At 42.8% G+C, this 16,747-nt stretch overlaps 1 protein-coding gene across 5 annotated transcripts in view; it reads right to left on the bottom strand.

Moving 5' to 3' along the window:
* Positions 1-5,047: 5,047 nt before the first annotated feature.
* OSBPL10 (oxysterol binding protein like 10) overlaps positions 5,048-16,747 on the bottom strand; it is a 320,106-nt gene continuing 308,406 nt past the window's right edge. For all 5 annotated transcript variants that reach the window (XM_032320875.1, XM_032320787.1, XM_032321062.1 and 2 more), the window contains 3 exons: positions 11,460-11,642; positions 8,721-8,874; positions 5,048-6,382 (listed from right to left, as the gene is read on the bottom strand). In XM_032320875.1, the coding sequence (XP_032176766.1) occupies positions 6,338-6,382; positions 8,721-8,874; positions 11,460-11,642 (382 nt within the window). In that variant the 3' untranslated portion in view covers positions 5,048-6,337. The remainder of the gene's footprint in view (positions 6,383-8,720; positions 8,875-11,459; positions 11,643-16,747) is intronic.

The raw sequence follows: 16,747 nt of genomic DNA, 5'->3' as shown, positions 1-16,747 counted from the left end.
TCAGTTCCAGACTGCCACAACAAAGCATATCTCACTAAAGCAAATCAAATGAACTTCCTGGTTTTTCAGTGCATATAAAAGTTACATTATACTATAGTCTATTAAGTGTGCAACAGTATAGTGTCTAAAAAGCAGGGTACACACCTAAAGAATACTTTTTGCTAGGGAAATGTTAATCATCTAAGCTTTCAGCAAGTCCTAGTTTTGTTTTGTTTTTTTGCTGGTGAAGATCTTGCCTTGATGCTGATATTGATGGCTGCTGACTGATCAGATTGGCAGTTGCTGCAGATTAGAGTGACTGTGGCCAATTTCTTAAAATAAGACAACAATCAAGTTTGCTGCATTGATTCTCTCATGAACAGTATTCTTTGTAGCATCTAATGCTATTTGATACCATTTTACCCACAGTAGAACACTTCAAAATTGCAGTCAATCCTCTCAAATCTTGCCACTGCTTTATCATCTAGGTTTATGATATTCTAAATCCTTTATTGTCATTCCAACAATTTTCACAGCATCTGCACCAGGTATAGGTTCCACCTCATGAAACCATAAGATTGTTTACTCATCTGTAAGAAGGAATTTTTCATCCATTAAACTTTTTTCATGAAATTGCAGCAATCCAAATCACAAATTCAGGCTCCACTTCTATTTCTAGTTCTTTTGCTATTTCTACCACATCTGCAGTTACCTTCTACTGAAGTCTTGAACCCCTCAAAGTCATCCCATGAGGACTGGAATCAACTTTCAAACTCCCATGAGTGTTGATACTTTGACCTCTTCCTATGAATTATGAATATTCTTAATGGTGTCTAGAACAGTGAATTCTTTCAAGGTTGGCAATGTACTATGTCCAGATCCATCAAAGGATTAACTATCTATAGCAGTTGCAGACTTACAAAATGTAAATAATAAGACTTCAGAATTAAAATTAGTCTTTGATGCAGAATGGATGTTGTATGAGCAGACATAATAACAATGTTTTGTGTATTTCCATCAGAATTCTTGGGTAACCAGGTGTATTGTCAATGAGCAGTTAATATTTTGAAAGGAATCTTTTTTTCTGAGTAGTTCTCAACAGTGGGCTTAAAATATTTGGTAAACCATGCTGTACTGACCTGATGTCATCTAGGCTTTTTTGTTCCATTGCTAGAGAATAAGTAGAGTAGATTTAGCATGATTCTTAAGGGCCCTAGAATTTTTAGAATAGTGAATGAGAATTGGCTTCAACTTAAATCACCATCTACATTAGCTCCTAACAAGAGTCTCAGTCTGTCCTTTGAAGCCCAGCATTGCCTTCTCCCCTCTAGCTATCAAAGTCCCAGGGGGCATCTTCCAATAGAAGTCTGTTTCATCTACATTACAAATCTGTTATTTAGTGTAGCCACCTTCAATTTCTTAGTTCCAGTCTTCTGGGTAATTTGCTGCAGCTTCTACATCAGCATTTGCTGTTTCCCCTTGCACATTAATGTTATGGCTTCAATTTCTTTCCTTAAATCTCATGAACCACCCTTTGCTGGCTTCAGACTTTTATTCTGCAGCTTCCCTACCTCTCTCAGCCTTCCTAAAAGGAGAAGAGTTAGGGTCTTGCTCTGGATTAGGCTTTGGCTTAAGGGACAGTGTTGTGGCTGATTTGACCTTCTCTCCAGACTACTAAAACTTTCTCCATATCAGCAATAAGGCTGTTTTGTTTTCTTATCATTTGTGTTCATTGGAGTAATACTTCTAATTTCCTTCAAGAACATTTCCTTTGCATTCACAACTTGGCTAACTGGTGCAAGAAGCCTAGCTTTTGACATCTCTTGGTTTTCAACATGCCTTCCTTGCTAAGAGTAATCATTTCTAGCTTCTGATTTAAAGTACGAGATGTGCATGACTCTTTCTTCCACTTCAACATTTAGAGGCCTGGGAGGTTATTAATTTCGATACTGTCTGTCTCAGAATAAGGAGGTCCAGGCATAGGAAGACAGGCGGGTATCACATGGTTGGTGTAGAAGTCAGAACATACACAACTTTTAACATTTATCCAATAAGCCTTACTGGGTGTAGTTCAGGGCACACCCAAACAGTTACAATAGTAAGATCAAAGATAAGTGATCCCAGATCACCATAACAATTAAAATAATGAAAAAGATTAAAATACTGCAAAAATTACCAAAATGTGACACAGACATTAAAGTGAGCAAATGCTATTGGGAAAATGTTGCTGATAGCCCAACCTTAGGGAAGTCTGCCACAAACCTTCAACTATAAAAAAAGCAGTATCTGCAAAGCACAATAAAGCAAAATACAATAAAATGAAAACTGAAAACCACAAAATATTTCTGAAAAAATAGATGAAATAAGTAAATGGGAAGATCACCTTTGTTTATGTATTAGAAGACAATATTGTTAAGATGTCAATACTGTACAAGGTAATCTACAGAGTCAGTGCACAGCCTAACCTATCAAAATTCCAGTGATGTTTTTAACAAATCTAGAAAATTCCATCCTAAAATTCATATGAAATCTCAAGGGACCCCTAGTAACCAAAACAATCTTAAAAAAGAAAAAAGTTGAAAGTCTCTCACTTCATATTTTCAAAATTTTCAAAAAGCTATAGTAATCAAAACAGTGTGGTACTGGCATAAACAGATACAGACCAGTGTAAGAGAATGAAGGGCCCAGGAATAAGCCCTTGCATCTTGATCAAATGATTTTTGGTAAGGGTACCAATACCATTCAGTGGAGAAAGGAGAGTCTTCAAGAAATGGTCCTAGGAGGACAGGATATCCATACGCTTAATAATGAAGTTGGACCCTTACTTAATACGATATACAAAAATCAACTTAAAATGGATCAAGACCCTAAACATAAGAGCTTAAACTATGAAACTGTTAGAAGAAAACTTAAAGGAAAAGCTACATGGGAGTGCTTGGGTGTCTCAGTCAGTAAAGCCATCTTGCCTCCGGCTCAGGTCAACCAAGTGTCTGACTCCTGCTCAGCGGGGAGAGTCTGCTTCTCCTTCTCCCTTTACCCCTCCCCCAACTCTTGCTCTCTCAAATAAAATTTAAAAAAGAAAAGGAAGAAAGGAAGGGAGGGAGGGAAGGACAGAGAGGAAGGAAAGCTCCATAAAGTTAGATTTGTCAATGATTTCTTGGATGGGGTTACAAACTACAAAAGAAAAAGTAGATAAATTGGACTCCATGAAAATTACTTTTATATATCATGGACCCTTATCAACAAGGTAAAAAATCAACCTACAAAATGGAAGAAGCATTATATATCTGACAAAATTATAAATCAGAAATTATATACCTAATAAAGACTATCCAGAATTTATAAAGAACTACAACTCAACACATAAAATCCAATTAGAAAAATGGGCAAATGACTTAAGACATTCCAAGGAAGATAGAGAAATGGCCAATAAGCACAAGAGAAGATACTCAATATCACTATCATTAGAGAAATGCAAATCAGAACCCCAACCAAATGGCACTTCACACCCTTTAAGATCATTATTATAAAACAGAAAAACAAGTGTTGGGGAGGATGTGGAAAAATTCAAACCTTTATGCATTGCTGGTAGGACTACAAAATGATGGAGGCACTGTGGAAAGCAGTATGGCAGGTACTCCAAAGTTAAACATGGAATTTTCATGATACAGTACCTTTTTCTTCTGGATACGTATATCCCCAAAAGAACTGAAAGCAGGTATTACTCAGGCATGTTCAGAGCAGCATTATTCACAATAGCCAAATGTTCGTGGTTAGGTAAAGAGATGAACAAAATATGGTATATATACATATGATGGAATAGGATTCAGTCCTAAAAAGAAGTTCTGATGAGCTTTGAACACATTATGCCAAGTAAAATAAGCCAGACACAAAAGGATATGGGCAGAATGATTCCATTATATGAGGCACTTATAGTAGCCAGTTAAAGTCCAATGGTGGTTGTTAAGGGTTGCAGAGATGGTGGATAGGAAGGCAGAGGTCTCCATTTAATGTGCAGGGAGCTGCATTTTGGGAAGATGGAAACTATGGACACAGATGGTTGTGCTGGTTACACAACACTGGGAATATATTTAATGCCAATAAACTGTATACTTAAAAATTGCTAAAATGGTAAATTCTATGTTACACACATATTTTTGCCACAATGAAAGTATAAAACAAAATGTGAATTCAGCAAAAAAGAGCAGGAAAGCAAACAAATACAGTAATTCACAACACAGATTGACCTATAAGCAAAATGTTAGCTCAGATAGGCAAAACCAAGCATGCTCTTTATAAATACACATAGCATGTGTGGTAGTTAAAAAAAAGTTATTCCAAGAATCAGGACAGTGGTAGTGTTAACTCTATGATCAAGGAGGGGGATACAATTTTGTAGGGACACAAATGTGCCATTTAAGGTACTAGCAAACTTGGGTGTCTTCCCTTAAGCACTGAGTACATAAGTGTTTATTCTTGGAATTGTAATATATTTTATATAAATCTTCTGTATATATTTCACAATTTTTTAAAAAGGCAAATTGAACCCTCTCCCACCTAAAACAGAAAAGCAAGCAAACGTTGTCCATGTTTAATTTCCCAGATGGTTCACACTTTACCATAATGAAGACTGGAAAAATCTAAAACACTACAGTGATTATTTTGCAGTCTTCTCTTTGAAGATTTTCTCCCCTGAAATAGCATCTATTCTGTTTTCCTTCTCAGAAATAAAATGGTTCCACACACTTTGTTCTCCCAGATGTTTTAAGACTATGAACCTGAACAGGCCTACTATATTAGAACTTTGGCCGGTAGTAACGTCTCACAAGCTAGAACATTCACTAGACAAGAGACAAATCTTCAAATGAACTTGTCAGAACATTTCCATAAATAATGTTTATCGAGTAGATTTTTTTTTTACTGTGTTTCAAACACTATTTTGATGTACATATGATTGCTTTTCACATCAAATTAGCAATATAACCAATAAAATCTGAGCTCATTCAGAACTACCAGTTCCAAATGAAATTTTGGATCCCTAAAAATAAAATACAGACACACAGATAGGTATAGTACTTAATTGAAATATATTGTCTAATATCTACAAAGTGAACAATTGGTCTTAAGAAAGCAGACAAAAGGCACAAAAATCAGTATTACTACAGAGAAGCATTCATGCTACTGGATTTTTATAAATATTCTGAGTGGCACAGTAAAAAATAAATTAAGCATTGAGCAAAAAATCAAATACTTCATTTTTTCCTTGCTTTATATTCTAGTCATGTCTTGACCTCATTTGTAAAGGCTGAGGACTGAAATTCAACTGAAACCATGGAACGCTTTTGCAGTCTTTCTATGTGTGTCATTTAATCACAGTGGTTTTCTTGCTGAGTTTGGGTCAAACAAGAGAGGCGCACTTAAAAAAAAAGAACCACCACCACCACAGACAGAAAATTCTTTTCTCTCCCCCCAGACTAAATACAAAATTGAGGCTGTGGTTGTGCAGTTTTTTATATGCATGCGTGTATTTAACTTCTAAAGCCCTTTTTCATCACAAAAGTAGTGAAGTCTTCATCTGACTTGTTTTCTAAAAGCAACAGCTTCTGAAAAATGTCTAATGCTTGGTGCAGAAGAAATTGTCAGAAAGATTCTGGGGCAAGGAGATGGGACGCTAATTCCAAGGTGAGCCTGCTTCTCCCAAAGACGCTCCCTCATGGAAGGCTCTGGCACAAACCCTTAATGGCTTCTTGCCCATTTGCCATTCAGCAGGAAATAGTTTCTCTTTCTTGAGTAAGGATAAATGCTAAAAGGGAGGTGGGAATCACAAAAATAATTGTGAATTGACAGCCACCTACACTTCCTCCAGGAATGAGCCACTTTCTACCATATGGACACCAACTGGGCCATACCAGTTCACCTCTGTTTTGACAGGACTTGACTACACGAGAATACTTTTGTGAGTGCAAAACATTTTTGGCAAAGTGAAAAATAGAAAACTTCAAACCTCATTGATAAAAAGGAGCTCGTAATTACCCACTTAAATCTTGGTAAGTGCAGTATTTACATGTGTAATAATACCCAGCAGATATGTGTATATAGTGCATGTGTGTGAACATACAGTGTACTGAGAACTCACACACAGACCGGTGTACACACACATGCCCCAAATGGCTCTTGAGTAAATTCAATCCTAGAGTGGTTTGGTAGTGCATTTTCACAGTATATCATTTCCCTCTCAGGTACCATTTCTTGAATGATATCAACAGGTCTTAGTGAATACCAGGAGAACCTTGATACTGCACCACTTTAATTCCTACAAAAACAGGGCTCTTTCTGAAAGATCTGCACCACCACCCCATCAGTGTGCCTTCCAAAGTGGATTGAAGTACACCCAGCCGTCACCCTGCAAGAGAAGGAAGGAGACATTTTATGACAACCTCTCAGCTGGGCAGGTGGGGGAAGCAAAGCTATTTCCGCAGCCTCTGCTCGGTTAGAAATGGAGGACCAAGCAAAGCAGGGCTCAGTTAGCATCCGTTCAGGACTGCCATTAATGCGTGTGCGGGCACCTTGTAGCTCCCAGCCATGCCACGCTGGTGGTTGCTTTATAGAGACCATATATCTTCACATCTTGGCATTTCAGGAGGAAACCCCACAAAACAGCATAAAGGGGGGCTTTGTTGGTTTACATCACATAAGATTGGTTGTCCAGAAAAGCTCTTTGAAATAGTGGGGCAAAAGAAAAAAAGGGCCAGTCCCATGAAAGGACAGGAGAGAGAAGGCAAGGCCTGCCTCTGAGGAATTTGCCCACACCCGGGATTTGTAGCCCACCGGCCTGGAGGGGAGGGCCCAACCCCAGCTCTCTGCAGCAGGAGGCGGTCACAGATCCACACACAAGACATGATATCAAGTATCAGGAAAAGGGCAAGAATCAAAACAGTATATACAATCTGGGGCTCACCTAGAAGGGGATGTACTGAATGGTAACAATTCTGGTATTGGGATGACTTTTATTCTTTATATTGCCTCCTACTTTCTGTTATGAACATACTGGCTCTTATTAAACCCAGGAAGAACTGTGTGTGTGTTGGGGGGGGGGGTGGTTATTTTGTTGTCATCTCTGGGGTTTTTCTATGTCTAACTTTTCCCAGAAGCCAGTTAAACTAGTTGTCTCAGAGAGACCAGATCCACCTCACAAGAAGATCCTTGACTGATTTTGTAATGGGTAATTTTGTGTATTAACTTGATTGGCCATGGTGCCCAGATTCAACAGGATCTGTGTGTCTGTGAGGCTGTTTCCAGTCATGATAATAAGTGCCCTGCCAAGGTGATTTCCCTCCCTAGACTGGGTGAACATGATCCAATCCAGGGCCTGAAAACCAAAAAAAAGGCAAAGAAGGGAGGACTTAATTTTTTTTTTTTCCTGCCTCACTTCTTGGACAACTCATCTCCTGCTTTGGGACTGGCATTTCTACCACTGGCTCCCCTGGTTCTCAGGCCTTTGCCCTCCAACTGAATTGCACCCCTGGCTTTCCCAGGGTCTACAGCTTGCAAACGGCAGATCCTGAGGCTTCTGAGCCTCCACAGTCTCATGAACCAAGTCCTCATAATAGATGTCTCTATATTCCCATCTCCTGCTTCGGTTTGTGTTGTTTCTCTGGAGAAGCCTGACTAATACAGAGTCACCCCACCTAGGCAAGGCCTCCGGACACTGTTCTCACTCGTGGCCTCCTAAGCAGTCTGCTCAAGCCGGCCTCCTGTCTGAACCAGAATCCAACCTTGAAGTCTCTGCTCCTGCCTGTGGGGAGAAGGGCAGCTCCTGTTCCTGACCAGAAGTCCACCTCAAAGTCCCTAGCTCACCCTGTTGCCTTCCTGCTACACAGCGGAACCCTTCCTTGGGGCTGAAGTCAGACACTAGCAGCATCTGGGCCAAAGAAAGCTGAGACATCCTTCCATCGGCTCTCTGCGTTTCAACTTGTTAAAATTCCTGGCTACCATGTGAATACCCGATTTCTCACTTGTGAAGAATGGGACAGTCTGGGATTGCCTGGTGGTTAAGTGGCTTCCACTCCCCTTAGGGACTCCTGGGTCTGCCCCAGTCCTCATGGGTCCTTGTCTCACTGACACGGCCCAGCTCCTGAGGGCCTGCATTGAAAACCGGGGCTCCCACACTTTCATTATTTCCAATTCTGTTCTCAGAAAGCTTCCCAACTGCTCCACAAACAACTTCAGAAGCGTAAGAAGCTTGGTGGGGCCGGTGGTATCCAGCCCACTTGCCTAGGGGGTGGGGAGCCTGGTGACCAGTACTCTTTCAGTGTCACTTTCCTGGGGGACAGCAGCAGCCCTGAGGACACAGGACTCAGGCTGGCCTTTCCTAGCAGGTCCATCCCTTCTGGACCATTCGAGGGCTTCACGGTTAACTTGTTACTAATAATAAAGTAGCAGGGACCATGTTTTTTGTTTTGTTTCTGCTTTTTAAAGAGGACAGCAGCCAGATCTCCACCCCATCCATTCCTCTCGCTCCCTGTCAGGCTGATGGGCTACTCTGATGATAGATGTCAGAAGGGAAGTGTCAGGTGCTCAGTTCTGCCCCAGGACGGCCAGGCTCAAAGCTGGAGCCAGAGCAGAACAGCCCCAAACCTCCCCAGGACCTCCCCTACCCCATCCTCATCCATCCAAATGGCTGCAATGGCAAGACAAACCCATCTGCCCCTCGCTTGGGACAAGTCAGGTGGCAGAGTTACCTCCTGGATAAAATACTTGGGCTGCCAGGGCGTGTGGAGGTTCTCCCGTTTCCGTTCCTCCACCCGCTGCTTCTCCTCCAGGCGCCGCTTCTGCTCGGTGGCAGCATCAATGTCCCCCAGCCGCAGGTATCTGGTCACCTCCTGCCAGAGGTTCCTGGGGATGCACGCAGGAGAGGAAGTGGTCAGGCAAGGACAGCTGGCCTGACAAGGGCAGTTCCCAGAAAGAACTGAGGGGGGGAGGGCACTGGGGCAGGGGGAGCGCAGTCCAGGAGCCTCGAAGACCCCTAGAGCCAGGATGAGAATCCAGGGCCAACAGGTGCCCAAGTTTCCAGCCCCCTCTATGTCCCGAGCAGCATGCCTCTCTCGGGGCTCTGAGGGTCTAGCAACTGAATCGAGTAACAGCAGTAGTAAGCAGTATTAAGACTACCAGTATGACAACAACAATCACAGCAGACACACTGCGTATCATATACCTAACAATTTACCTTCATGTTAGCTCACAACAACCCAGGGGTATGGATGCTATATGACCATCCCCATTTTAAAGAGAAAGATAAGATCCACATAAAGGGACGGGCTCAAGGTCAGCAAGCTCATCAATACGAACCACAGCTGCTGATCCACGGAGGACCCCGCTATTAAGAGTTGTAGAGTGGGATGAGTGGGTGTCTGTGTTTATGAGGCAGGAGCCATCCGGCCCCACGTCCACATGGAAAATTACTTCTCTGCCTCACTCATTCATTCATCACAGAAGGCAGCCTAGACCAGCTTTCCCCCTTGGGACCATTTCAGGGACCATTCCTGATTCATATTCTGCTCTGGAGGAGGACAGGGACGGAGGATGCGCACATGCATCCCCTTTGTGCTTCCTCGTGTAAATGCATCAGGGCAATTTGGGATTTTTGCACAAAAGAAACTATAAGCATTCTCAACTGTGAGGACTCCTTCCCTGACTTTGGGGAAAAGATGCCTCTGCAGCCAGGAGTAAGCAGACATTCCAGAATTAGATCCACGGCCAGAGTGCGCTCCCACAGTAGAGAACCCTTGGCCTCGTCCACGAGAGGGTCTGGAATGGCAGGAAGCACAGAGTGTTGGCATGACGAAGCCGAGAAAAGGCAGACCAGGCTGCAAGCCAAGTGGAGACAATGAGCAGCCCCTTCAGAGGGGAATCAGAATCAGCCAGGTGACAGGGGACGAGATCTGCACACCAGACCTGTTCTGAGCCCCACCATACACAGCCCCAGGGAGAACAATGCTCTGGCTCCCATTCTACCATGGGAGAAACTTCTGGAACTGGACTCTAAATCCAGGTCCAACAGACCAAAACAAGGAGGTCAGGGCAGGAAAGAGTGAGGGGCGGGTGCTGGATCCAGTCATAGCCTTTTCATCACACACACCCTGCACACATATCTAAGCTGAGGGAGAAGCTGAGCACAAGGACATCCATGGTGGGGGTGCTCTCAAGGGCAGGACCTCCCATGATGGTCTCATCATAAGCGAGTGGTCCCAAATTTAGAGGGCAGAGAACTCTAAAAGATATTGGCAAACATTTTCTTCCAAGGGCCAGATAGCAAACATAGTAAGCTTTGCAGACCCTTATGGTCTTGGTCACAAGGGCTTAAATGCCATACAAAGGCATCCATAAATCAAATGTAAATTAACGATCAAAGCTGTGGTCCCCCAAAATTTTATAAAAATCAGCCATGGGCTAGATGTGGCCCATGGGCTGTAGTTTGCTAACCTCCTGGACTAAAAATTTTAAAAGGGCATATTCTAAGAAGATTCTGCTTCTGTCCCTGCAAAAACAACCCTTTAAACGGCTCCAGTGGGGCGCCTGGGTGGCTCAGTGGGTTAAAGCCTCTGCCTTCGGCTCAGGTCATGATCCCGGCGTCCTGGGATCGAGCCCCGCATCGGGCTCTCTGCTCTGCGGGGAGCCTGCTTCCTCCTCTTTCTCTGCCTGCCTCTCTGCCTAATTGTGATCTCTGTCTGTCAAAAAAAAATAAAAATAAAAAAAATAAACGGCTCCAGTAAAACCATACCATGGAGTAGACATATTAATTGGGTGGATACTCCATAGTCTACTTTAACCATTTCCCTATTGTTGGGACAGGTAGGTGGTTTCTTCATTATTATTTAGTTTTCTTTTGAGAAAAAATACCCAACTGTATATTTAAAACCTTTTCTGAATTTAAGAATTCCCTTCAGAATAGATCCCCAAGGATGGGATACAAAACTAAAGTGAATTCATGAGTTAGAAGCTATAGACCCACACAATTATACGGCACATGCTCTCACTATAAGCTTCTTTCCCTACAGAAACATCCAGAGTTGTCAGTTCGATCACATTCTTGCCACTACTGCATTTTTTTTTAAATCATGTCGCTAATCTAATGAGAACAAAACAGTATCTCATGGCTTCCAGGCACAGTTCTTAGATGACCAGCAACCCCTTATTTGACTCTGCAATCAAGCAACAGACCACCTGAGCTGACAAACTCTTTTAGGACCAGCATTAAAAGTCTACCATAGACCATCCTCAAACCCACCTCTACTTACAGAAGAACTAAGCTGAAAGCTACCAAGGATCTACTCCAAAGACACACGCAGTGAGAAATTCAAGTGACAAAGCTATTCATGATGCATTTCCATTAGCTGAGTGCTCAGTGGCTTCTTCTCAGTCCCCTGGGTCAGAAGCTGAGAAGAGCCAAGCCCAGAAGAAAAACCCCACCAGGCTCCCACCTGGACTCCATGGGCCCCTGCTTCTCCAGAGGTCTGATCTTCTTGGGATACACTGGCAGTGTGGTTGTGTCGATGACCCTGGTCTCTCCGCTGTTGTAGGTGAACTCTAAGGTACCATTCCATTCCCCATGGGCTTTACAAACAATGGTGTTAGTTGGGTTGTGCTTCACTTCGGCTGTGACCCTGAATGAATGAATGAATGAATGAGTCAAATGAACACGTTTTGCGGGATTATCGAAACAGAGGCTCACAATTTAAAACACGTACTCACAAACAGAGATTCTTTTCCATGGGGTCACCAGGGGGAGGGACTGTTTTTTGCCATTTACCTTAAAGCCTAGCTCTGAAAATGTGACCTAATATTCTTGATCAGAGACGGCAAGCATTGGTAGAACAACTGGTGAGATGTGAATGAAGTCTGCAACTTAGTTGAGGCAATGCAGCCATGTTAATTGCTTAATTTTGATACACACACAAAGGTGCTAAGCTTTTACTGGGGTGGAAATCGAGCAATTCAGTAGAAATGAAGTATACACTTCTCCCTAAAATAGCATTGAATACTGCTACATTTTACCCACCAAGAGGGCATGAGAATAGGCCAAACAGGACTGCGCACAATCAGCCTGAGACCCCGCGGATAAAGGAGGGAAATGCTCACACTGGCAGGGTGCTAGTAGGGGGCTGGCAAAACGTTTTAACAACTGGCTCCCCAAAGGGCAAGACACCTGATCGGTAGCATCTGTTATTGTCGGGGGTGCCCCCACAGCTGACTGCAAACTGCTGACAGGGTCTGAGGAACGGCTCGTGCAAGCCAGAGTGCTTGGCTCCCAAACAGGCACTGTGGGCTGCCCCCTCCCCGGGTGACACTGGACATGTTGCATGAACAGCATACAGAACAACACTTCCCTAGGAAAAGGGCCAAAATGGGAGCTTGCTTAGATGGTGACCTGTAACTACAAAAACAACAACTTAAGGCTGCCCTCAAACAGCAGGCTTTCCCTTCGATTTCTTAGGATCAGTCTTCCCCAGCTTCTAAAGTGTCCTGATTTCATAGATGATATGGGGTCCGGGATACATCATGGAAATCAACTTAACATGAAATGAGCTCTCAGTCGGTTAAGCATCTGCCTCTGGCTGACGTCATGGTCCTGGGTCCTGGGATTGAGCCCCACATTGGGCTCCCTGCTCAGCAGGGAGTCTGTTCTCCCTCTTCCTCTGCCAATCCCCCTGCTTTTGCTCTCTATCAAATAAAAAAGCAATCTATATTTTTTTTTATGATTTTATTTATTTACTTGTCAGACAGAGAGCACACACAAGCAGGGGGAGCAGCAGGCAGAGCAGGCAGAGGAAGAAGCAGGCTTCCTGCCGAGCAGGGAGCCCCATCTGGGACTCAATCCCAGGACTCTGGGATCATGACCTGAGTTGAAGGCAGACACCCAACTAAATGAGCCACCCAGTCATCCCAATAAATAAAAATATTAAAAAAAAAAAAAAAGAGCTCTCAGGCAGCATCTAAGCTCACAGATGGAATTGTTTCAGAGCAGAGAAACGGGCTGTGTCCCCATGTGTCCCCAGAAGGGAAAAGTCATCTTAAAAAATGGAAGCAGCTTTCATTCTCAGGTGTGGGTCCCAGGACTCTATCACCAAAGGGTTTCACTGAAAGTGCAGATTGGGGAGGGCTTTAAAAAACTACCATGTCAGGGGCGTGGGTGGGAAAAAGGTGCCTTTGAAAAAGATGTGTTCAGGGGGAGGAGTCAAGATGGCGGAGGAGTACAGGCTGAGACGACATCAGGTCACAGGAGATCAGCTAGATAGCTTATCAAACCATTCCGAACACCTACAAATCCAACAGGAGATAGAAGAGAAGAGGAGCAGCAATTCTAGAAACAGAAAATCGACCACTTTCTGAAAGGTAGGACCAGTGGAGAAGTAAATCCAGAGCGATGGGAAGATAGACCGTGGGGAGGGGTCAGCTCCCGGCAAGTGGCAGAGCACCAGAGCACAAAATCCAGACTTTTAAAAGTCTTCTCCACTGAGGAACATCGCTCCAGAAGCAAAGCCAGGGTGAAGCCCATGGGGGGACAGTGTGGCCTCAGGTCCTGCGGGGTCAGAGAAGGATTAGGGGTGTCTGAGTATCGCAGGGCTCGTAGGTATTAGAGCGGGGAAGCCGACTACAGAGACAGAGCCAAGGAGTGAGCTCTCAGCTCGGGGTTACTTCAAACTGTGATCTGTGGCAAAGTCAGACCACTGCTCTTTGTGCAGGGACCCCACAAGATCCAGGGAGACCCCCTGGAAGAGTACAGGGATCTGCTGGGTTTGGAGACTCCAAACGGGGCTGTGTGCCAGAGACAGAAACGCTCAGTCACAGGTGGGTGAGCTCAGAGCATAGCCAGAGGCCAGGGAGACAGGAGTGATTGAGCGCTTTTCTCTGAGGGCGCACTGAGGAGTGGGGCCCCGGGCTCTCGGCTCCTCCGGGCTGTAGACCAGGAGGCCGCCATTTGTATTCCCGTCCTCCGGAACTCTACGGAAAGCGCTCAGGGAACAAAAGCTCCTGAAAGCAAACCCCAGCGGATTACTCAGCCCGGCTCCTGGTAAGGGCGATGCAATTCCGCCTGGGGCAAAGACACTTGAGAATCACTACACCAGGCCCCTCCCCCAGAAGATCAGCAAGAACATCCAGCCAAGACCAAGCTCACTGACCAAGGAGAACAGCAGAATTCCAGAGGATGGGGAAAGCAAAGCATGGAATTCATGGCTTTCTCCCCATGATCCTTTAGTCTTACAAAGTTAATTAAATTTGTTTATCTTTTTTTTCTTATTCTGATTTTTTTTAACTTTTACTCTTTCCTCTTTTAACATTTTTTAACTAGGTTATCTTAACAATACTTTTCTTTAAAAAAAAATCTTTTTGAACCTTTATTATTGTAGTAATATTTTATCCTTCATTGTATCTAACTCTTTTGTATACACATAGGATTTTTTCTTCTAAAAAATTTTGGGATACAACTTCTTCTAATAGATCAAAATGTACCCTAAATCTAGCACACGGTTTGTTCTAGTCTCCAACCTGAGAAAATTCTCTCCACATTCATTTTCTTTCGCTTTCCAACCAACTTATCAACTCCTTTTTTAGAATTTTTTTAAAAGTTTTCATCTTTACAGTCATATTCCATCCCTTCATCGTGTTTACTTATTTTGGTGTGTGTGCGCATGTGTGGTGTGTGTGTGTGTGTATTTTTTTTTCTTTCTTTAAAATTTTGGGAGGTAGTTTCTTCTAAGAGACCAAAATACTCCCAAAATCAAGTGGGTGGCTCTGTTCTAGTCACCAGTCTAATATATATATTTTTTCTTTTTTTAAAAATTTTTTAACTTCTTTTTACCCCCTTTCTTCTCCCCATGACTTGGGATCTCTTCTGATTTGGTTAACGCACATTTTTCAGGGGTCGTTACCACCCTTTTAGTATTTTATTCTCTCATTCATATATTCTTCTCTGGATAAAATGACAAGGTGGAAAAACTCACTACAAAAATAAGAACAGGAGGCAGTACCGAAGGCTAGGGACTGAATCAATAAGTACACTGGTAATATGTCAGATCTAGAGTTCAGAACGACGATTCTCAAGGTGCTAGCTGGGTTCGAAAAAGGCATGGAAGATATCAGAGAAACACTGTCTGGAGAAATAAAAGCCCTTTTTGGAGAAGTAAAAGAACTAAAATCTAACCAAGCTAAAATAAAAAAGCTATTAATGAGGTACAATAAAAAATGGAGGCTTTTACTGCTAGGATAAATGAGGCAGAAGAGAGAATTAGTGATATAGAAGACCAAATGACAGAGGATAAAGAAGCTGAGCAAAAGAGAGACAAATAATTACTGGACCACGAGGGGAGAATTCGAGATATAAGTGATACTGTAAGATGATAGAATATTAGAATAATTGGGATCCCAGAAAAAGAAGAAGGGGGGGCGGGGGGTATATTGGAGTGGATTATTATAGTATTGTAGAGAATTTCCCTAATATGGCAAAGGGAACAAGCATCAAAGTCCAGGAGGCACCGAGTACCCTCCTCAAAATCAATAAGAATAGGTCCACACCCTGTCATCTAATAGTAAAACTCACAAGTCTTAGTGACAAAGAGAAAATCCTGAAAGCAGTCTGGGACAAGAAGTCTGTAACATAAAATGGTAAAAATACTAGATTGGCAGCAGACTTATCCACAGAGACCCAGCAGGCCAGAAAGAACTGGCATGGTATATTCAGAGCACTAAATGAGAAAAACATGCAGCCAAGAAAACTATATCCAGTTAGTCTGTCATTGAACACAGAAGGAGAGATAAAAAGCTTCCAGGACAAACAAAAACTAAAAGAGTTTGTAAACACCAAACCAGCTCTACAAGAAACATTGAAAGGGGTCCTCTAAGCAAAGAGAGAATCTAAAAGTAGTAGACCAGAAAGGAACAGAGACAATATACAGAAACAATCACCTTACAGGCAATACAACGTCACTAAATTCATACCTTTCAATAGTTACCCTAAACGTAAATGGGCTCAATGCCCCAATCAAATGACACAGGGTATCAGAATGGATTAAAAAATATATATATGCTTTCTACAAGAAACTCATTTTAGACCCGAAAACACCTCCAGATTTAAAGTGAGGGGTGGAAAACAATTCACCATGCTAATGGACATCAAAAGAAAGCTGGGATGGTGATCCTTTTATCAGATCAATTAGATTTTAAGCCAAACACTATAACAAGAGATGAGGAAGGACATTATATCATATTCAAAGGGTCTGTCCAACAAGAAGATCTAACAATTTTAAATATCTATACCCTTAACATGGGAGCAGCCAACTACATAAACCAATTAATAACAAAATCAAAGAAACACATCGACAAGAATACAATAATAGTAGGGGACTTCAACACCCCCCTCACTGAAATGGATAGATCATCCAAGCAAAAGATCAACAAGGAAATAAAGGCCTTAAATGACACACTGGACCAGATGGACATCACAGATATATTCAGAACATTCCATCCCAAAGCAACAGAATACACAGTCTTCTCTAGTGCACATGGAACATTCTCCAAAATAGATCACATCCTGGGTCACAAATCAGGTCTCAACTGGTACCAAAAGACTGGGGTCATTCCCTGGATATTATCAGACCACAATGCTTTGAAACTAGAACTCAATCACAAGAGTAAAGTTGGAAAGGACCCAAGTACATGGAGGCTAAATAGCATCCTACTAAAGAATGAAAGGGTCAACCAGGAAATTAAA

The sequence above is a fragment of the Mustela erminea genome, chromosome 1 (genome assembly GCF_009829155.1).
Source record: "Mustela erminea isolate mMusErm1 chromosome 1, mMusErm1.Pri, whole genome shotgun sequence".
In the NCBI taxonomy this organism is placed as follows: Eukaryota; Metazoa; Chordata; class Mammalia; order Carnivora; family Mustelidae; genus Mustela; species Mustela erminea.
Note: the sequence above shows the minus strand (reverse complement) of the source record. Positions and strands in the feature narration are given on the sequence as shown.